A 23037-nucleotide genomic window follows, 5' to 3' on the forward strand; every position below is an offset into this window, starting at 1 on the left:
CAACTACCAAAATAATGGTGGTTTTAGGGTAGAATATATCACAATCTTTTAGAATATTTTTGTTTTGAATGCCCTAGCACGTTCTAACCATGAGAAAATGACGATTTCTTAGGTACCTCGTAACACATAAAAGAATAGGAACTTGATTTAGTGGTGTGACCCCATAGGCCTACATATAACTAGGCCTAGGGCCTACCGATGGAACTACTGATATAAGTTTACACCCAGGGTGCCGTTTTGCCCCATAGGGGGGTTCCGTTTTGCCCCGATAGTGGGGCAAAACGGATTTATTTTTTTGAAAATATTTCTTCATTTTTATAAAAAATTGTAAGATTCAAGTTATATTGGTTAATGGTATATTAAAGGTAAATACAAACTTCAACTGAACATATGCTTTTTACAGTCATATTACTTATGGTGACGTCACAGAGCATCCTCGAAGTTAAGTGTTCCGTTATGCCCCACCTTCCCCTACCCTCAACTTTTTTGGAGGAAAATTCACAAAAAGAGGGCGTTCTTTACTACATGCTGTCTATAGCACAATTACGCATGCGTGTTGCGGGTACACCAAAAATTGTTTATTTTGCGCGGATACTTTTCGAAATGACAAAATGAACTCAGATTTGGTTTTTAGAACATTTTATCGTCTTTTCCTGGGTTGAGTCAGTCCATGCAGACGGAGAGGAACACTTTTCAAGGTTTGTGATCTTTTTAGCAATTTGTTTTATACATGTTTAAAAAAATGATGGGACTACCGGTACGGTATATTTCATGATGTGCATGCATGTGCATGTGTGTGAAAGTCTATATGTCGAACAACTGAATACCAGCACAACGTATGGACCAATATATTTTTGTAAACATTTTAGGCCTATAACAAAATGTATATTTCGTACAAATTGTACAACTAAAGTTTCTACCCTATGACCTATAAAAGCCAGAGTTACCTGTTATCAAAGTCCGGGATCAAAGTGTCCGCAAAAAACTGGTCATCGCAAGTATCTTTGATGCTGAAAACTAAGGATATTCACGCAGGGACAGGCCAAAAACCTTACCTCGATCGTAAAATCCAGCCGATGCATGTCATAAATAATTCATTATTCCATTGTGTAAATGTCAGTGAAATTGTGTCCATGTAGGCCTATTGATATTGCACCTGCGATCTCGCGCGAGAGCAGTTGTCAACCTGAATTTATGCTCGATCGCTGGATTACCATGTGAATTCGCCTCTCTAAAAACCTCTACGAGAATTTAAATTTCGAGCGCTTTAATATCATGGGGAACGAGTTCCAAAGTTTCGGTCCCAAAGTTAATACAGATTTAATTTTGTGTATTTCGAGTCTGTAATCAGTTTTGTTTCTCGTATCATATTTGTGAATACTTTCCAATTCTGTAAATAAATTATCAAATGATTGAGGAAGTAAACCAGTTTTATACTTATACATAAATATACCCATCAGTTCTTTGTTGTACAATTCGAAAATATTTAAGGTATTGTAGTTTTTAAACAAAGGCTTTGTATGGCATTAGTATGGCTTTGTAATTTTAGCACATTTCGGACATAATAAACTTTCACAAGAATCTTGTGACGATCATTGCGATTTGCAAAGTTGGGATGGGTGATTGGGTATCATGGCTGCAATGGGAGGTAGGACAGGCGTTGTACGGTAAATCTGTGACGGATTTTAGTCTATATGTCGAACAACTGAATACCAGCACAACGTATGGACCAATATATTTTTGTAAACATTTTAGGCCTATAACAAAATGTATATTTCGTACAAATTGTACAACTAAAGTTTCTACCCTATGACCTATAAAAGCCAGAGTTACCTGTTATCAAAGTCCGGGATCAAAGTGTCCCGCAAAAAACTGGTCATCGTAAGTATCTTTGATGCTGAAAACTAAGGATATTCACGCAGGGACAGGCCAAAAACCTTACCTCGATCGTAAAATCCAGCCGATGCATGTCATAAATAATTCATTATTCCATTGTGTAAATGTCAGTGAAATTGTGTCCATGTAGGCCTATTGATATTGCACCTGCGATCTCGCGCGAGAGCAGTTGTCAACCTGAATTTATGCTCGATCGCTGGATTACCATGTGAATTCGCCTCTCGAAAACCTCTACGAGAATTTAAATTTCGAGCCGCTTTAATATCATGGGGGAACGAGTTCCAAAGTTTCGGTCCCAAAGTTAATACAGATTTAATTTTGTGTATTTCGAGTCTGTAATCAGTTTTGTTTCTCGTATCATATTTGTGAATACTTTCCAATTCTGTAAATAAATTATCAAATGATTGAGGAAGTAAACCAGTTTTATACTTATACATAAATATACCCATCAGTTCTTTGTTGTACAATTCGAAAATATTTAAGGTATTGTAGTTTTTAAACAAAGGCTTTGTATGGCATAGATAAGAGCTATTAGAGATGATTCTTAAAGCCCTTTTTTGAAGTTTAAAAATTTTCACAAGGTACTCTTTGCTGGCATTACCCCATAACAATATTCCATAGGTCATATAAGGCAAAATTAGGGAGCAGTACAATTGATACAATGATTGCTTTGGCAAGAAGTGCTTAACTTTATTTAAGACACCTATATTTCTCGAACACACCTTATAAATTTCATTTATCTGTGATTTCCACGTCAAATTCTCATCAATTGTTATACCTAAGAATTTTGCAGTAGAAACACGAGTTAATTTACAACCATCTAAGTGAATATCAGCATTTATTTGAGTGTGTTTTGTTCGATATGCTGTTCCTACATGTATAAGCATAAGGTTTGTTTTTGATGCATTGAGTGATAATTTATTGCATTTGAACCAATTGCATACTTCTTTTAACTCACAGTTCATTGTATCATAAAGCACATTTACATCACGATCAGTATGAAATACAGTTGTGTCGTCAGCAAATAAAATAAATGATAATAATTTGGATGTAAAACAAATATCATTCATATAAATTATGAAAAGTAATGGCCCCAGTATTGAACCCTGCGGCACGCCACAAATTACATTTTCATTAGATGACACAACATTATTATACGATACATATTGTTTCCTATTAGAGAGATAATTTAAAAACCAATTGTGTGATACGCCACGAAAACCATAGTGCTTACTGAGTAATATATTGTGGTCTATGGTATCGAAGGCTTTCGATAGATCCATAAAAATACCTAGTGTATACATATCATTATCTATAAGCCTCACTTATGTCTTTTACAAAATCCAAAACAGCCATATATGTAGCATGCTTGTTTCGAAAACCATATTGTTTTTTGTACAGGATGTTATTTTTGGTCAAAAAATCATAACATCTATTGTGCATAACGCCATAACACGTTCCAAAATTTTGGAAAAACATGGTAACACAGAAACAGGCTTGTAATTACCAAATATTTCAGGGTTGTAGGAAGCTTAAATTGGCAGGCTCTCATGCAATGTATCCGTCTCTTCCGAACATATATGGGATGCGTTCAGGGCAAGTCATGCTGAAGTATGACTTGCCCACACAGGGTATAGACTGATCAGTCCCAGAGAGTCAATTGCATGATTGGTTGTCATTGTCAACAATGAACATGATCGAGGGCTGTGTAATAATTATGAGGCCCCTTCGGGAGTAAAATTTTCCAAATTCGAGTATAGTCCCACCCCCAATTTTGAAAAATGTGGTACTATACTCGCGTCAATACGGTACCGGTAATAAAAAATAAAAAATTTCATACGCTTTACGATTAACCGACCGGATTGTGGACTGTTTAAACGGTTAGACAAATAACCGTTAATTTACACCCTTAGGCAAAGTAAAAAATAAAACATGTTTCTTGTCCACGTTTTGGAAAAATTGGAGGAAGAGGGCCTTTTATTTTTTATTGAAAAATGCCCTAAATTGTCCTATTTAGATGCTTTTTATCCTTTTTATAGCGTAAAGTAAAGCCAAGAATTGTCTGCTTTACAAATGCTAAATTCCGCTTTTCTCCGCTTTGTAATTTTAGCACATTTCGGACATAATAAACTTTCACAAGAATCTTGTGACGATCATTGCGATTTGCAAAGTTGGGATGGGTGATTGGGTATCATGGCTGCAATGGGAGGTAGGACAGGCGTTATCACGGTAAATCTGTGACGGATTTTACTTTATTTTGATGAATTTTGAAGACCCATTTCATTTTTTTTTTTTTTTCATTTTCTAGGTCATTTTTGCTTATATTTTTGCGATTTTCGATTTTCGCGGAATTTCCGCAACGCGGAAAATTCTTGGCTTTAGCGTAAAGATTAGAAGCTGAAAACATGAAGAGACTCTTTTTATTTTGTTGTGTTGAGATGTCAACCCCTCTGGTCATCACAAAACACTTCACAAATGCTTCTAATACTATTGTAAAGGCGACGAGAAACATGTTTTTTTATTTACTTGGCCTTAGTTGTGATCTTCAATAAATGTAAAGCACAGGGATGGTGTCTAAGAATTATTCACAGCACGGGATGTATGGCATCCAGGGACAGCCACAAAAGTTACGCTGTAACTTTCACAGGGAAATGTGGGACAGAATACTAAATTGTGTTCAGTCGCGTTTCCTGCATCATTGATTCGAATTGCAATTTTACATAGTATTTTGAATAAATACACGCTTAAACATGTTGAGCTCTAGAAAGTACAATGTATCAGCAAGTCCAAATGGGCCATGGTATGGAGAATACATTTGTAAAGCGCATATAATACGTAAAAAAAAGTTCTGTATGCAAAGTATAAACACATCACGACGTATTTTGCAGAAATTGCAAAAAAAATTCAATATTAACCAACCGACCCAGGTGTTGGTACCTACATAAAGGGCAAGTCAACTAATTTTTTCAAAGTCTAAATGGCTCAAAATTTCTGACCGCTCACCATTTTTTTCTAGACAAATAGTATCAGAACATGAGAATGAGGACTCCAACTTACGAAGTTTTGTGGTGCAGCGTAGGGCAGGCTGCATATCATCTCATAATGTGATCTTCCTTCCATAATGAAATGAGTAGGCTAATGAAATGAAATAATGATTAGTTTCCCGTCACCTGCCCGCATCCGCATAACCTTTTCAATTTGACCAAAACTTTCATTATTTTCATAAAAAGTCAATTATCTGAAAAAAATGTCTGACATCCCCTGCTGATCATAATAAGCAGTTTTTCTTAGTTGTAGGGGTAGAGGATGTAGTAAATAATGAAAATTTGAGGATTACCTGATCACGTTTCTTGTGATTACAAAAATTGCACATTTTAAAAAACAAATTCAAATCTTTTCTCAATCTGTTGCAAAATGTCTGTAATGATGATCTAAGCATAATACCCGTTTTGAGATGGAATCTCATCAACATTATAGGTAAAAGAGTTTTGACAATAATGAAATTTTCCAATGAATAATGAAATCATGACCTCATATTTCACTGAAAAAAATGTGATGGGAAACTAATTTCATTTCATTAGCCTTAAGTCGCAAGTAGTTTCAAGATGTCCAATTGCTGACTGAGTTGATGGCTATATGTTTGCTGCACACCTGTTCAAGCCAGAAGTATGTATGTATGTCCTTTGTCAGGCTTGGTGAAAAGGGGCACAACAATGGGCCATTCATGAAGGAAACAAAGACCACCAATGCAGTAGTAGCGAGGGCGTTTCAAAACTAACAAATTACGACTTGCATGCAGCCGCATGTACATGTATCAACTATCATATCATGCTGCATGATCATGTACAAAATTCAAGCTTAACTGTAACTTATATTGTTTTGCTTACTGTACACTGGTGGTAAGGGAGACACTGCTGCAGTGTCGGGGAGCTGAAAATTACCTTTGCCAACACCTGCAACCCCGGTTGCAAAGAATCAGTGTTTAACATGCTGTTTCTGGTGTTGGATTTCCCTTTGGGTGCTCCCAGGTGCGGGCTGGTATTTTACCAGAGTGAGGGAATGAGCGCCCTCTGCCTCCCTAGCTCAGTTGCTGAACATGCCAGCTTTAGGGCGGAGGAAACCATCAGGTTCAACGGCCAGTATCATGTTCAAATGTCTTGGCCATTTGTTTTTGCTACTATAACGATGTAGACAGTACAGCCAGCGACACAATCATGATGAGATATTGCTCCGTTCTTTCTCCTTCTAGTTACTCATATCTTGGTGTTCATGGCATTTGTTTGGTTAGGTTTAATACCAGGTCTTTCAAGAGCACTTGTGAGTTATGTTCCGGCCAGACTTTGTCCTTAAACTGCTGTAGAACAGTGCGGTAAGATCAGGTGCTGTTTTCTGTCTCATGCCATGAGCATCAAGCTCCATCTTCATTTTTCTGAGTATTCTAAGGGGTCAAGGACGGTAGTGATTCTCTTCATATTGGAGTAGCCTATCTCAATGGCTTCTAATTTTCATCATGGGCCAAAGACCGGAAGAGGAAGATTTACTTCTCAACGGTCATTAGGCTGGTGTTGAACATGTCATCAACCTTCCAACACTGGCCAACATGTTCCAGATCAGGGGCGAACTACTACATATTGGTAGATCTCGGCTGCTGTGTGTCCAGAAAAGAAGCTGACACAGGGCTGATCACCCGTAAAGCTGTTGGGACTGGACTAAAATAATCTTCAAAAACACAGAGGGTAGATGAGCGGCAGTCTACTGTTGACTCCATGACGGACCAGCGGGAACTCGGCACACCATCACGAACTGTTGGCCCTGATTATTGTCGCCTGTTTACCTTCAAACCTCTTGTAATATCTACATATAATGTCCGTACTGTTAATAAACAAGGGAAAATCAATCAGCTATTCATGGGCTGTGCTGATGCAGGTATTGACATTGCCGGAATTCAAGAACATCGTCTCATTACACCAAGCCCAACTGATGAACTTTGGTCAGACGATAGGAACTGGGTTTTAATATTCAGTTCTGCTACCAAGCAAAGACATGGAGGAGTGGGTCTGGTCATGTCCAAGCACATTCACAGATGTCTTAAGAGTGTTGAAGCTGTTTCGAGAGGATACTATTTGTAACATTCCATGGTAACCCACAGCTTAGCATCACTGTTGTATATGCACCCACTGAGTACTCAACATCTTCTGACAAGGAGGAATTCTATTCATCACTATCTGACCACCTGGATGGTATGAAAAGGCACAACATCCATCTCATCCTCGGCGATTTTAATGCCAAAATAGGAGCAGATAGTCATCTTTCCCATCCTTGGGTCATTGGTCCATACTGTTACCATGATTCAACAAATGACAATGGTGAGCGCCTGGTCAACACTTGCCAGGAGTACAATCTCAGACCAGCCCAGATGAGATTCCCCCAACCCAGGAACTGACTCTGGACTTGGACCCATCCAGCTGGATCAACCCATGCACAGTTAGATCACATTCTAATAAACAGCAAGTGGGTAAATTCTCTTCGCAACTGTCGAGCATACAACTCAGTAGAAGTGGACTCCGATCATCGTATTGTGAGTGTCCGTCTAGCTGCCAGTCTGTGAACAAGCTTGAAGGAAAACCTTGCAAGAGACCAAAATTCAACTGGAAGTAGTTGCAAGATCCTGATACAAAGGAGGAATTTCAGCTGGAGCTATCAAACAGATTCCAGGTCTTGAGCATGGATGATGCCACACCCATCTCTGATAGGTATGAGACCTTTGAGACAGCGGTTCGTGAAGTTGCTGACAAAGTTATTATATTAGACTTTTATTTCAACACGGAAAGCCCAATTCAACAAAAGTTGTTCTTCCTTGGGGCCGTGCATAAACAAACATACATGTACAAAATAACAAACAATTACAAAAGCTTATTATCTAGGCTTAAACATATTACAATCACAAAATTATTAATTGTCAAAAGCCATTATGATACTCTTATGGTTACTTACCATGCTTACAGGCATGTCATTATGTTTTTTTTAGATTTTTTTAAAAGTATATAATGTTGGAGAATTTTGGATATTATTTTCTAGTTCATTCCAGCTTACAGCACCTCTATAAGACAGACTGCGCTTTTTGTACTCTGTTCTTGGCAGGGGTATAGTTACATTACTTTGGCTTTGACGGAAATTATAACTGTTGTTTACATGACTGAAAATATGACCCAAATAAGGAGGTGCAAGATGATTTAAGATTTTGTAGGTTAAAATTAAACAATTTGAGTTTTGTCTGTCAATTAAAGGTTTCCAGTTAAGTTCAGCACGAACATCTCTGCTAGGTGTGTCCCATTTTGCACCACAGATAGTTCTTGCAGCCCTGTTTTGAATAACTTGAAGTTTCTTTGAAACAGTAACACCACAATTTCCCCATACAACATTACAATAATCTAAGTGTTTCTTTTCAGGTGTTTGTTTTTTAGATTATTGATATTTATATAATTGTATGTCTGTTGTATGTAAAGATATCTGTGTTTCATGCTCAAAAATAGTAAAAGATTGTCATAAAAATATAACATGTAGAAATTGCAAGGGATTTGTTCACAAAAAATGTACTAATCTAAAACCGAATGAAATTCGACGCCTGAAATGTAATGAATGGACATGTAATAAATGTATTCAATTGGTAGAAGAAAATACTAGTATTGATGATGATAATAACACAGATATATCTCAACTCATTAATGAAACACATATTCCAAATATAGACCTTAAGAAATATGATGATATGATTTTTAATCCATTGCGATTTGGAAGTAGTTCTAGAGACAAAGATGATGTTGCTAATGTTAGTTGTAATCATGAATGTAATTATACCACACCTAGTCAATGTTCATTCCTTAAGGAGGGCAAATTAAGTTTTATGAACATTAATATTAGAAGCATGTCTAAAAATTTCGATAAAATGAATGAATGTGTTAAATCTGTTTTAAAACCATGATTTCACCATTATAGGCATTTCTGAAACACACTTGAAAGATAAACCACATGACTTTTACAAAATCCCTGGATATAATTTTGAATATACTAATAGAGTCGGAAAAGAGAAAGGTATGCAGGTATGTACATTTCGACAAACTTACTTATAAGCTACGTAAAGATTTGAGTAAGGCAACATCAAATTATGAGTCATGTTTCATTGAAATAGAAAATGTAAAAAGTCGCAATATTATTGTTGGTGTGGTGTACAGAGCTCATACAGCGATAAACGAATTTATATTAGATATAGACCCTGTCTTTCAAAAAATAAACACTGAAAAAAAGTTAGCCTACGTTATGGGTGACTTCAATATAGATCTCCTGAAAGTGGAAAATGAAAAACCTATTCATGACTACTTAGATTTAATTTACTCTTATTCCTTAATGCCAACTATTTACAAACCGACCAGAATAACAGAAACATCTGCTACATTAATCGATAACATATTAACGAATAATGAAAATATTGTACAATCTGCTATTTTAGTTACTGATATAAGTGACCATTTCCCTACTATCTTGTCTACAAATCTAGATGTATCAGATATTCCGTGTAAAAAGGCAACATACAAAAGAGTACACAATAACTACAATATTAATAAGTTAAAGAACAAATTGGCTAATGTTAAATGGCAAGAATGTCTTGATAATGTTAATGCAGATGATGATTATAACAAGTTTATTGAAATATTTAACAATGTATATGATGAATGTGTACCATTGAAGAAATGTTCAAGTAAAAGAAAAAAAGACCCAAGATCACCGTGGATAACTAAAGGGCTTTTACGTTGTATAAATATGAAAAATTCTTTATATAAACAGTATTTGCAGAATCCAAATACGGAATGCCTCCAAAAATTTAAAACCTATAGGAATAAACTGCATGGTTTGATACGCAAATCTAAAGTAAAAGAAACTATTTTTTTACCAAATTTGAACGGGCAAAAAATAATATGAAACAGACGTGGAAAACAATTAATAGTATTATTGGACGTGGTAAAAATCAGCAAACTAAAAATAAATTTAAGACGGACAATAATGACAATACTGCTACTATTTTAGATCCCCAAGAAATATGTGATCATTTTAATAAATATTTTGTGAACATAGGTCCGAAACTTGCAGCAAATATTCATAAATCGGGGAAAAGACTATTTTGATTATCTAGATAATCCCGTATCTAGTAGCATGTATATGAAACCTATTATAGAACCAGAAATTATTAAAATCATAGATAAATTCAATCAGAACAAAAGTGCTGGTTGCGATAATATTGGAAACTTCATTATCAAAAGGGTAGCAAACGAAATTGTAAAGCCACTTGCCTCAATTTTCAATCTTTCTATCACAACAGGTATTGTCCTCAAAAATTAAAAGTAGCAAAGGTAATACCAATCTACAAAAAAGAAGACGCTGAAGTGTTTTGAATTATCGCCCAGTATCGGTATTGCCTTGTTTTTCAAAGATACTTGAAAGATTGGTTTTTAATAGATGTATTGCTTATATTGACAGTCATAAAATACTTAATGATAATCAATTTGGCTTCCGCAGCAATCACTCTACTTATATGGCCATTATACATTTAGTGGATAAAATTAATAATGCGGTAGAAAAAGATAAAACTACTATTGGAGTATTTTTAGACCTTTCAAAGGCTTTTGATACTATAGACCATAACATATTAGCCCACAAATTAGAGTACTACGGATTCCGAGGCATTGTACTGGACTGGTTTAGGAATTACTTAAGTAACAGGAAACAATATGTATATTATAACTCGTGTGAATCCAAAATGAAAGATATCATATGCGGTGTCCCTCAAGGTTCCATATTGGGACCTCTACTATTTATACTTTATATAAACGATATTGTTAACACATCTAACGTACTTAGCTTTATTCTGTTTGCAGACGACACCACAATACTATACTCGCATAAAGATATAAGAAGCAAATTTTGGTTAATTAACAATGAACTAAAGGAAGTCAGTAATTGGTTCAGAGCAAACAAATTATCAGTAAATGCCAGTAAAACCAATTATATGATTCTGGGAACACCACATATGACGTCCAAGAATTGGATAAATATTGATTCAACAACAACTGTCTGTAATGTAGATGTTAAGATAATTTTAGACGAAATCGTTCTAGAAAGGGTAGATAATACCAAATTCCTGGGAGTACTCATAGACGAAAACTTAACATGGAGGTGTCATATTAACTGTATAGCAAAAACTATTTCAAGGAATATTGGTGTAATGAACAAACTCAAATTCTTTGTACCAGATCGCATTCTTTATACTCTATATTGTACCTTTATTCAACCTTATTTGAACTATGGAATATTAATTTGGGGAAACACATGTAAAACATATTTGGATAAAATTGTGAAACTCCAAAAATGGGCGATACGGACAGTTGCCAGTAGTCATTACAGAAGTCATACAGCCCCTTGTTTGCCAAATATAACATTTTAGCAAACAATGACACCTATAAATTAGAATTGGGAGTTTTTATGTATAAGTACAGTATTAATGAATTACCGAGCTTATTTGACAGTTTATTTACCCTACGATCTAATATTCATGATTACCAAACAAGAAAGCGCTAATAACTATAACTTGACTAAAAATAGCAGGGTTTTCACCGATCACGCTGTCCCGTACAGCTGGTCCTATATTATGGAACTCATTGCAAAAATCTTTAAGAGCGTCTTATTCAGTGAAACATTTCCGAACGTGTACAAAAGACACTTAATTTCAAAATATGATTAATTGACGAGCATTGTAGTTTTTTTTTTGTTTCTTGTTTGTTTGTTTGTTGTTTTTAATTTTTATTATTTGCTGTTGAATTTTCTGTTTGGTAACTTTTCTGTTAAAGGGATGGCTACCTCTGGCCTTACTGGCCTTTCGGCCATCTCCTCCATGATTCTTTGATGGTATTTTAATGCGTATTTTGTATTTATATGTGAATTGTGGAAATAAATAAATGAATGAAATGAATGAAAAATGAATGAATGAATGAATGAATGAATGAATGTGTGGCAGAACAATAGCATTATACACAGTACATAAAATATCCTTAGGGAGACAATTTGCCCTGCATTGTTTTAGCATGAACATACCTTTTAGGCTTTTTTTACGTACATTATTGATTTGCTCATTCCAAGTTAATGTGTCATCAATAATTACACCCAGATGTTTACATTTATTAACTTTCCTAATAGTTACATCATTTAGAAAGCAAGAGCCATGCGGACTGCCAAGTTGGGTATCAGATTCAACCATCAGACTTAAACTTGAAAGGGATGAAGCGGTACTCCATTTCAAAGTCTCATCAAGCTAGAGAAAGATGGAGGAAGTTGAACAACAGCCTTAACAACTCTTATAAAGCTGACGAGCTTGCTACCCTCAATAAGCAGATGGAAGACCTGAAGCTGGCAGACGAGATGGGGAATTACACCACCACCTGGAAAATCATACACTCGCTTTCTGGGAAGAACTCAAGGAAAGGGGTGAAAGTCAAAAAGAGGGATGGCACAGCCCCAACCAGTGACCATGAACTGCTTGAAGAATGGAAGGAATATTTTAGCTCACTCCTTAACAACGACAGTGGCACAGCTTCAGAACTTCCTGCACCAGCTGTTGAAAATCTTCCTATCATCACTGAGCCCCCAACTCGTGAAGAAGTAGTCAAAGCAATAGCAGCCATGAGGACCAACAAGGCAGCAGCATTGGACTGTGCTATAACTGCTGAAGCACTTCAGGGAGGAGGGGATAGCATGATTGATATGATTCTCAAATTCTGCATGGAAGTATTCTCAACGCTGACACCGCCACGTCAATGGGTCACAAATGTCATCATTCCTCTACCAAAGAAAGGCGACCTCTCTCTCATGACAAACTACCGTGGTATTTCGCTTATGTCCATTGCCGCAAAAGTGTACAACAAGATCCTTTTGAACAGGATCCGACCTCACGTTGATCCTCTACTGAGAAGCAACCAGGCTGGCTTTAGATCAGGTTGCAGCTGTGCTCAGCAAATACACATTTTGAGGAGGATCATGGAAGGCTTCAAGGAGTACCAACTTCCCTTGACCATCACTTTTGTGGACTTCAAAAAAGCCTTTGACTCCATCAACAGGTCCGTCATGTTTTCAGTGCTGCGGCATTATGGAATACCAAAGGTTGTGGTAAATGCCATCCAGGTGCTCTACAAGGACTCCAATAGTGCCGTTATGGTAGATGGAAGTATCTCAGAGCCTTTCCAAGTAACAACTGGAGTGCTTCAGGGTGATGTGTTAGCACCATTCCTGTTCATTATCGTGGTAGATTACCTTCTGAAGAAATCAACTTCTGGAATATCCTGCTAAGATTCTGAATGACCTGGATTTTGCTGATGATATTGCCCTGTTGGAATCTTCTACAGCCCGGGCGCATTCGCAGCTTACTAGGTCATCAACTGCAGCACCAGATCTAGGCCTTGTCATCAGCGCACCTAAGACAGAATATATGACTGCAAACTGTAACGCCCAACCAGCACTTGAAGTTTATGGTAGTACCATCAACCATGGTTCCAAGATGGGCTCTAGTGCTGGAGACCTAAAAAGAAGAAAAGCACTAGCCTGGGCAGCTTTCTGGAAACTGGATCTCCTTTGGAGAAGCCCATCCCTGCCAATCGAAACAAAAATCAAGCTGTTTGAGACAACTTGTGTTACTGTCTTTCTGTACGGGTGTGAGTCATGGGTAATCACCAAGGACATGGAAAACAAAATCAATGCCTTTGCAACATCTTGCTACAGAGTCATGTTAAACATCAAGCGTGTGGATCGGATTCCAAATGAAACCATCTACAATCTGACCAACACCATTCCACTGGTTGCCAGAGTCAAGATTCATCAACTCAAATTTCTCGGCCATATACTGCGTCTTGAAGACAGCGAGCCTGTGAAAGAATATGCCCTTTATATACCACCACATGGGACGAGGAAACCGGGGCGGTCGCGCACACTGTACTTACAGTATGTCCAGCACCTCCTGGGAGATACTGAAGGGATGTTGCAGCCAAACAAAATTGTTTCGCTTGCCCAAGATCGCAATAGTTGGAGAAAGCTTGTAGTCGCCTGCTCCGCAGCCGACTGATGATGATGATGTATGAACAAAGAAATTAGTTACATGTACCTGGTACATGTATTTGAATGGGGCTTCAACTTTGTCAATACTGCTTGTTTTCGGGTTTTTTTTGCCCCATGCAAGGCATGAAATATTGAAATTCAGATTCACTTAGTTCATGGTCTCTGTGTGATAGATGTTTGCACAACATGTGGTATAAACCCTTTGACTATGTTGAAAATTATGCTCATTTTAGTTTTTGAAAATATAAAATATAGAAAACCATATAACCATGCATACTAAATGTTCTTTTTTTTATCAATTTATGTACAGGTTGCAACTTGCAAGTCAAAACCATTGAAGATCATGGATCAGAATGAGATAGTCAGTAAAGTATTACTGACAGCTGTCAAAGATTTAGATAGATTTGACAGATCAGACCTGACTGAATCACTTCAAGAAACACTTTCTCAACTTGAATATAGCTATAGTCTACTTCAAGACTTGAAACGTTTTCAGTCAAATGCTACACTGAGCGATGTTACTATCAAAGTAGATGGAAAGGTGTTCCATGGTCATCGGAATGTTCTTGCAGCAGCCAGTCGCTACTTTGAGGCTATGTTCGCTACTGGATTCCAAGAGAGTGAAGCAAAAGAGATTGAACTGAAAGATATAGATGGAGACATCTTCAGGTTGATTTTCAACTTCATGTATTCTGGCAAGATGGAGCTTTCTACTGATACAGCAATTCCTGCATTCCATGTAGCGACATATTTAGAGCTCCATAATGCTGAAAGGTCTTTCGTTGATTATTTTAGTAAAGCTTTACCGAAGAAAGAGGTGACACCTGATCAAATGCTTTCCCTTCGAGAAGCTGCTCAAGCCCATGGTATGCAAAAACTAGTGGACATGTTTTTTAATCACTTGGTAATTGAGTTTCAGCATGTGATGAAATCAGACCTTTTTGAAGAGAAAGCATCATCCGAGTTGATCCATGAATATCTGAACAACATGCCCTCTGTCTGTGATTGCAGTGAAGAACAGGTATGTCCACAAGAAATTAGAAGTCAAAATAACTTGGTGTTAACAGGCCTAAAATAATCTGTCCAAAATTGCAGGGTTTCTTTTCGTCAATAGTGTGCAGTGGCGGATCCAGGAATTTGCAAGGGGGCACAATCAAAGTTCTTGCCGCTCTTTTTTGGAATGCTCGAGAAGCTTCGTGCCACAGGGGGTGTGGGTGTCTGAGGGGAATTTGCCCTCATAATTTGGGGAAAAATTCAAAGTAAATGCCAATTTTAAAGCCATTTCATAGACCATTTTTACACTTTATGTAACAACAGGTATGAAGTTGCTAAAGCCCATGGTACGCAAAAACTTATCATTCCTTTAAAAAAAAGTGTACTACAGGTGTCCAAAACAGACACTTCTTATCCATACTCAAGGAGGCTGTTGTAAGAGAGGGGACTTTTTTTTTTTGAGAATTGGGATTTTTGTTGTTGAAATGAATGCCCCAATGAAGCCATATCGAGACAAGCAAGCAACTTAAATTGTCAGGCCAAGAAGTGGGTGGCATTTTTGGCTGGCAACCCTTTGAGGGACAGTAATTATTGTAAAGCCCCTTATAAAATGTTATTGAACTCTATGCACTACTCCAGGGTTGTAGCTAGCCTGATTTTAGTGGTGGGTTCTAAATTGCTTTAGCCCATGAATGACTTGGGACACAATCTTTTAAGTGAACACTAGTGATCAGGGAATAAACCCTGGGGGTATAATCCCCTATGATAAAAAATTGCTTGTGCCAGGCGGCCAGCGTCAGTGGTGGACTGGGCCGCCCGGCGCCGCCCACGGCCCACCATAGCTACAACCCTGCACCACTGTCTATTTCTTCCTGTGAAAGTTTTTTTGGGAGTGAACTACAAACATGTTTTTATCAATTTTATTTGTTTTGTAAAGATTCTGTAAATTTAATGAACAAAAACCAGTTTCTTTTTGTTCTATACTCAGCTTTTTACTCACATTATCCATTGGTTGAAGTATGACTGGGAGCAACGTAAAGTTGATGCCTACGCATTCCTTAAAAGATTTCGTCTTGGATTGATACCAAAAGACAAAGTCCGGAAATTGATGGATGACCAGTTCCTGGAAATTCCAGAATGCAAGGAGATGATGGATGACATGACAGAGATGTGGACAGAGTTTGAAGGTGTTGAAGATCTTTTGAAGTTACCAGAGTCTTTCTTGCCAAGGGGAATGATCAGGGTAAGCTGCTTTGAGGTCTAGAAATAAATATTGCAGGTTACTAACAGGCAGAAAAGTGTTACTAAAATTATCTTTAGGTTTTGTTGTGTTTTCTTTTATAACGGATGCATAAAATTAAAGGTGTGTGACCCGATTGACAGCCTCATCCCTCTCACTTAAATAACAAAATGTACCGGTAACCCATCACATCAAACCGACCACTTCACGGCTGACTTCATTTTCAGATAACAATGAAATAAAATGAGAATATAAAGAAAATGAAAAGAAATTTGAGCTTGTTTTGCCTCATAAAATATTTTTACTGTATCTGATTTCAACAGTAAGGTGTCATTTTAAGCTATAAAAAAACAGCAGTTTATCTTAGTAGTGTTTAAATCTCCATTTTCATTTCTGAAGCCAAGTGCTTGGTTTTGATGTGATGGGTCACAAATGCAGAATTTGGTATCAGGGGAGATACAACTCATATTTAGGCCTGGAATATGTTTCGTTCAGATGGTATGAACCAATATGTGGTAGTTTGTCACCCTGGTTTTATGGGCCACTGCAGTACACAATACTTCTAGAATCCAAATTTATGGAGCATTTGAATTCAAAACTTAAGAATATTTGGGCGATAGGCCTCGCTGAGGTTGAAAATACCATGTGTTACAATCGGACCATTCTCTTTATTCCATACCACAATTATACCTATTGAGCATGAGTAGCCTACATTTGCATTTCTCAATTAGAGAGTCTATATAATGATGGCAATCCTGCCTTATACCGCATGTGTCATCATACCAGTCATGTATAAGCAGTGCACTAATGTATCTTTAAAGTGGTGTATTTTATTCTGTAAGTTAGTTTCAAAATCAATTTCTCATAGGTGGGCAGAACAGGAGATTTCCTCTACAGCAAAGGTTCCAAACTGTGGGTCATGACCCTTTGGGGGGGGGGGACCCAAGCCATTTAAAAAATGGTTGTGAGCAAAACCTTATGAAAGAAAATCATGAACCGAGCATTATAAATGTAAACATCAGTGAACCCGAAGTCAGAATTTTCTCGTGCTACATGCGATTTAGCAGCAAGCTCCTCAGAATGTGAAAGCACAATAAAATTTATATTATATCATGATTACAGTTACTTAAGCCGTGTGATAGTTTTTACTATCACATGGCATGAAAAAAAACATGTGATATCATGATATAAAACAAATATTACATGCCCATATTCGTGTAATAGTAAAATATATCATTTGGTCAATTTTGACTGATCTATTTCACTCGGCTACGCCTCGTGAAATAGAAAAGTCAAAATTTGACTTCATTATATATTTTGTAACATAGGCATGTAATATTTGTATGCTATCCAAACGAGAACACATATACGTTTTGAGGCCTCGAACATGGTCTTTACTATCCAAATATGGACTGACCCTATATAATAAGGGATACGGCAACCACGCTCAGTAGCTATATCAGTATATGCTATTTTAGAATCTAGAAATACTATCTAGAATCTGCTTGCTGGGTATCCACAGATTTCTCATTATGTGTCTTCTGGTTTGCTAATGTTTACAAACAAATTACATCACACACATGCATTTAATTTGCATATTAGTATCCAGACATCACATCATTGCAGCTACTCCCAGAATGGAAGACATGACATTAATCTGCTCCAACACAGGAGGTACAGATTTCAGATGGATTAACATATTCAGGAAATCCCATTTGAATTCACACTCCCTGTGTGGAAGATTAAGCTCATGTCTTCCATGGATTTTATGCCTGATGGTTATCAAATTAATCAGTGACAAGGCTATTTCTGAATTTGATAGGAGCTAATTGATGCAACAACATAAAAAACATCAATTAGCACCTATCAAATTCACAGATAACCTTGTCAGATTCATTTGATAACCAGGCAGGTTTGGTTCACCCCAGAAGAACTGCTGCAGCGGGGCTTCCTCTTTATTAGCCCATTCCATCTAAGGTCAATAAAACCCCGCTGATATCTACTGTCTTACTGGGTTTTAAAAATATGAGTGGATGACTACATACAGGGACAGGATCAAGTAGTTTCAAATCGACTGTGTAACTTGATTGAGGAACATTTTAATTAAACAACATTCATTGTTTTAAATTCTATCCATCAGACATTCGTCGCATTTGGAGGACAACGAGAAATCCGTGTTTATGAAGGTGATGCAGATGGTGATTGGGATGCCCGTTTGGATTTTGAAGCGCGTGGGAAGAGATGAACATATTTGGGCGTTACTTTGACAAGTGTAATGGATGGACTTCATTGAACGTCAACCCTGAAATGCCAGGCGACAACTTTGAACTGGTGTACCCATCCATGGTGGTTGTCAACAGGGATATTTATCTTGCTGGTGGTCTTTATAGTAAGTACAATGGAATATATTTTGTCCCTGCATTATACTTCTACAGGCTCTGTATTGCCTTTATAACAATGTGTATGGATGTGGTGAAAATATTAACCTGAGCCCTATCTTTTCACTGCTTCAGTTGAATTAGTATACAAATATTGACTGCTATGAGGGGCATGGTTATGGTTTTGAGATCACCGTGGGGCTATAATTTTAACCATTACCCAAAAAGCAGTCACTATTTGTTTTATATACCAAATCTTATGATTCTTGTCATCTGTTTGGTTAAAAGCATCGATTTTGGGAAGTGAAATTACTTAGCTTCAATGCGAACTGCACAGATTACAATGCGATTTCTGCGTAATTATAGCGCGCAAAAACATTATTGTGTACTTAATGTCATTTTACGCTGGGAACAAAGCACACGCAGAACTATGCCCAGGGAATAGTTACTTTTGCGGGCATTGTCAAACAATGCCTGTGCTTTTAACCAATCAAGTGGCGGGAATCTTTAGATGAGGTATATAATTCCAAAGGTTGACTGGATTCAACTTTCATTTTGGTATGGGTGTGGCACAGAGTACCAAACTGGAACTGTTTTCCCGGCAAAAATGGGGCTTCTGAACTGAAAATTTGACATGTTTTGGGGTCTATTATTTGATTAACCTCAAGTTTGGTAGTGACGTAAATGCTCTCAATGCCAACAAACTGCCCCTGTATTCGTGCGTGTACAGTCATGGCGTTTAACTTTACTCGCACGATTCTATTCTGCGGCGAGCGAAATACACACATATGTCACTGCCAAACTTGAAATGAACCATTTTAGTAGTGTTTGGCACTGTTTTTGTTAGGTCCTTTCCTTTCATTCAGTGTGTGATTTTCAATGAAACAGCAACATACTGGCTCAAACACAGCGATCTATATCTATCTATGTCATCGGAAAACTGCTGGGAGCGTAAAAATGGGACCCTTCATACCACTGCACATACCATACAGGTTGTACTACATGTCAGTGCCCTCCTAACATTTTTTAAGATCATTTATGTGATGATCATAAGAATGTTTTTCCTCACTAATTTTTTCCTTTTAATTGATTCCAGGAAACAATGACGATTCTGATGATCTATATGCGAGCAAACGCTGCTTCAAACTAGACGGCAACAGCTACAAATGGACAGAGCTACCACCGATGAAAAACGCTCGTGCTCATTTTGACTTGGTACATCATGATGGTTTTCTCTATGCTATAGGAGGAGTAGGGGAAAGACATATAATGGATGGCGTGCAAGAGAATGTGAATTTGGATTGTGTAGAGTTTTTCAATCTGTCGCAGCAGCAGTGGAATCATACTTGCAAACTTCCTGAACCTATGGCAGATACCAGTGCTGCAATTGTAGATGATAAGATTTTGGTTTATGGACAGACTAATTGTGTGGAAGGAATAGGTGAATATTGTCTTGTTGGTTTTGATCCAGTGACTCAGAAGTGGTCAAAGTTTCTGCAGGAAACATACCCTACTACTGTAGATACTCCAGAAAGTGTGCTCGTAGTACAGGATGGCGCCGGTTACCGGGTTTGGTATGCAGTAATATATCCCGGTCGTGAAGGAGTTTCGTATGATACAATATATACCGCGTGTGTCAATCACATCGAAATAGCAACAAGAGGAGAAACTTGTACAGCTTCAATAGGCCGTGAAATAGAACGCCAGGATTATTACACTGGTAATATTCCTATTAATTCTGGGGATGCATTCCATATTGACGGACATGTTTACCTCAACATCTGTGGGTTTACACACAGGACCGGTGTAGTTATAAATCCGAATTATCAAGATGGTGGAAAGATAGACAAGACTCTAAATGGATTTAGAAGGTGCTGGAGTGTGAGTGGGAAAGGCGTAGTGGAGTATGCATTTGATTCTAATAAGATGAAGTAACTGTTCAAGAAAACCGGAACAAATGATAAGAACATTGAAAAGACATTTGTTACTTTAAAATCGTCTTTTGTGCCAGGTTACCATGGATTGTCCAATATTCAAAATGTTTTACTGTGATTTATCAAAGGCATCATATGTCAGTCCATTTATACTAAATATTTTGCTGCAAATTTGTTGGAATCCCAAAATAACATGACACTCATCAAGAGATGTGTTGCCTAAGATTGACATATCGTCGGTCACATCATATAATGTGGCAACACTGTATCAAACTGAAACTACACTTCTTGAGAAATATGCCATTGAAAATCCTTTGAGCTTTATTGCCACCAGACTGCAAATAAGTAAAAAACAAGCAACTCATAAATAAGATTCAGTTAAATATATGTCAAAACTTGGATGTTTGATTTAAATCAAAAAAGTGTATCGGCATGTGAAAGGGCAAAATTTTCACTTGTGCCTCATTTATTATTAGTGTTAACACTATGATTTTACTGTTCTCGACACATGCCTTAAATATGCCACTACATTGTATTTGAAACACTTTTGCAAATGATACACTGGTGATTTTCAAGATCGCATTTGTCCCAGTGGTGTAGAGGGCATGTGCCCGAGATGTCTGAAGGGGAAGCCTTATAACCATCTTTGGGGGGCACCAAATCACCCCCTCCAAGCAGTGAAAGTCAAAAAGCCACATTTTTTGTGTGCTTTATGCACATTTCAAGACAATACCATTTTAAGACTTGATTATAACCAAATTAGTAGTACATGTATTTGTGCAAATTTTTTCGCAGCGCACGAAAAAAAAAAAAAAAAGTACTGATTTTATAGTTTGTACACATAAAACGCTTTAGCCTAATTACCATAACCACTCGGGTATAAGCCCACCTTCGGCTATAAGCCCACCCCCTATTTTTTATACTATTCAGGGAACAAGGGTGCACTCGGTTATAAGCCCAGTAGTCATTTTGGCTAAGTTTTTATATCATATCTATGCTTTTCTTTCACATTTAAGAACAAGTATAAAATAAAAAAAAAAAAAAAATTAACATTTCATACTTACATTTTTTTTTAAATTGACAAAGATGATAGAAAATACTGATACATTGGGCACATGTACACATGGGGAAGATTTGTCTTATTTTTAAATTCAACTACTAGCCCCTCCCCTGTTATAAGCCCACCCCCATTTTTGAAGTTAAATTGCCCATCTAGGGGGGTGGGCTTATACCCGAGTGGTTACGGTAATATCTAATCACTTCTAAATTTAGATCACTTCCAAGTGTGCAATTTGGTAGATTTATGTGGTAGTGTGATAAAATAGATTAATGTGTCAAATTTCTCAAAAAAAAGTGAAAAATGTAACATGTCAATGTGATGCAACCAAAGGATATGAGGCTACCCTTTTCCAAAAGAGACACAAATTTAGCTTGGCAGATCCATATACCCTAACCACCATTACCACCACCACCATCCAGTGGCATGTACTTTTGCAATAAAGTGGGAAGCTGGGGCAAATTTGCCTGGCGGGTCATATGATGGTTGAAATAGTATTCCTCTAATTAGGAGCGTGTACAAATAATTAATTCATGTCGGGAGTTCCTATCAAAGCTACCCCTGTTGATTACATCACTGCCAACATCCATCATTGATGTTATTATATAATAATTGAAACATTTAGTATTATATTTTAACCAATTTAGTAGTTTTAATTACAGTACAGTAGTATAAGTTTAATTAAAGTAAGTAGTTAATTAGAATTTTTATCAGTATTATTGTTTAACATTATCAGAATTTTTGTGCGAAAAAGAAATACAACTCCAACAGACCGTCAACCAAATCTCAATTAAAATGGTACCAGTGGCGTGCCGTGGCACGCCCTAACCCGGGGGCTGAAGAAAATTCAATTTTGCCGCCCTTCCTCAACAGCCGAAAAGGTTGACCCATTTTTTTCTCGGTCGTTTGAAAAGTGAAGAGCAAAAAAAAAAAAAAAAAAAGGGTTTCAGGCGCTAGCACCCTAAAAGCAGCACATTTTGATGTATAGTACCATTTTTTCAACATTTTTCTATCCTTTGTTTCCATGTTTTTGCCGCCCCTTCTTCTTCCGCCGCCCCTTCATTTTGGCCGCCCCCTGCTCTTACCCCGGGGGCTGGTGCCCCCAAAGCCCCCCAAAATATGTGCATGGGTACCCCATGTGGTTTTATCAGCCAGCCACAGTGGGCTATTCCATTTGAAATCCATACACCCTCTATGAAAATTGCACCCACCCTGTGTGGAAGTTTAAGATGATGTCTTACATAGGGGTTTATGAATCTCATCTAGATTGAATCTGGAATAGCCCAATTTTGTTTTGTAACTTTATCAAATACACCAGTTATTTAAAAAATTAAAATGTGAGCAGTACAAAGTCAGACATACTAAGTAGGCCTATTCAGTGATTTC

At 37.3% G+C, this 23037-nt stretch overlaps 1 protein-coding gene across 1 annotated transcript; it reads left to right on the top strand.

Annotated features, from left to right (window-relative positions):
* The first annotated feature begins 552 nt into the window (after positions 1 to 552).
* On the top strand, positions 553 to 21361 carry LOC140165392 (kelch-like protein 25). The gene is made up of 5 exons (XM_072188706.1): positions 553 to 698; positions 14360 to 15070; positions 16031 to 16285; positions 18423 to 18671; positions 19757 to 21361. The coding sequence occupies exons 2-4, from the start codon at positions 14393 to 14395 to the stop codon at positions 18525 to 18527; spliced, it is 1038 nt and encodes a 345-aa protein (XP_072044807.1). The 5' UTR covers positions 553 to 698; positions 14360 to 14392; the 3' UTR covers positions 18528 to 18671; positions 19757 to 21361.
* The last annotated feature ends 1676 nt before the right edge of the window (positions 21362 to 23037 follow it).

Source organism: Amphiura filiformis, chromosome 12 (assembly GCF_039555335.1).
Source record: "Amphiura filiformis chromosome 12, Afil_fr2py, whole genome shotgun sequence".
NCBI classification, from domain to species: domain Eukaryota; kingdom Metazoa; phylum Echinodermata; class Ophiuroidea; order Amphilepidida; family Amphiuridae; genus Amphiura; species Amphiura filiformis.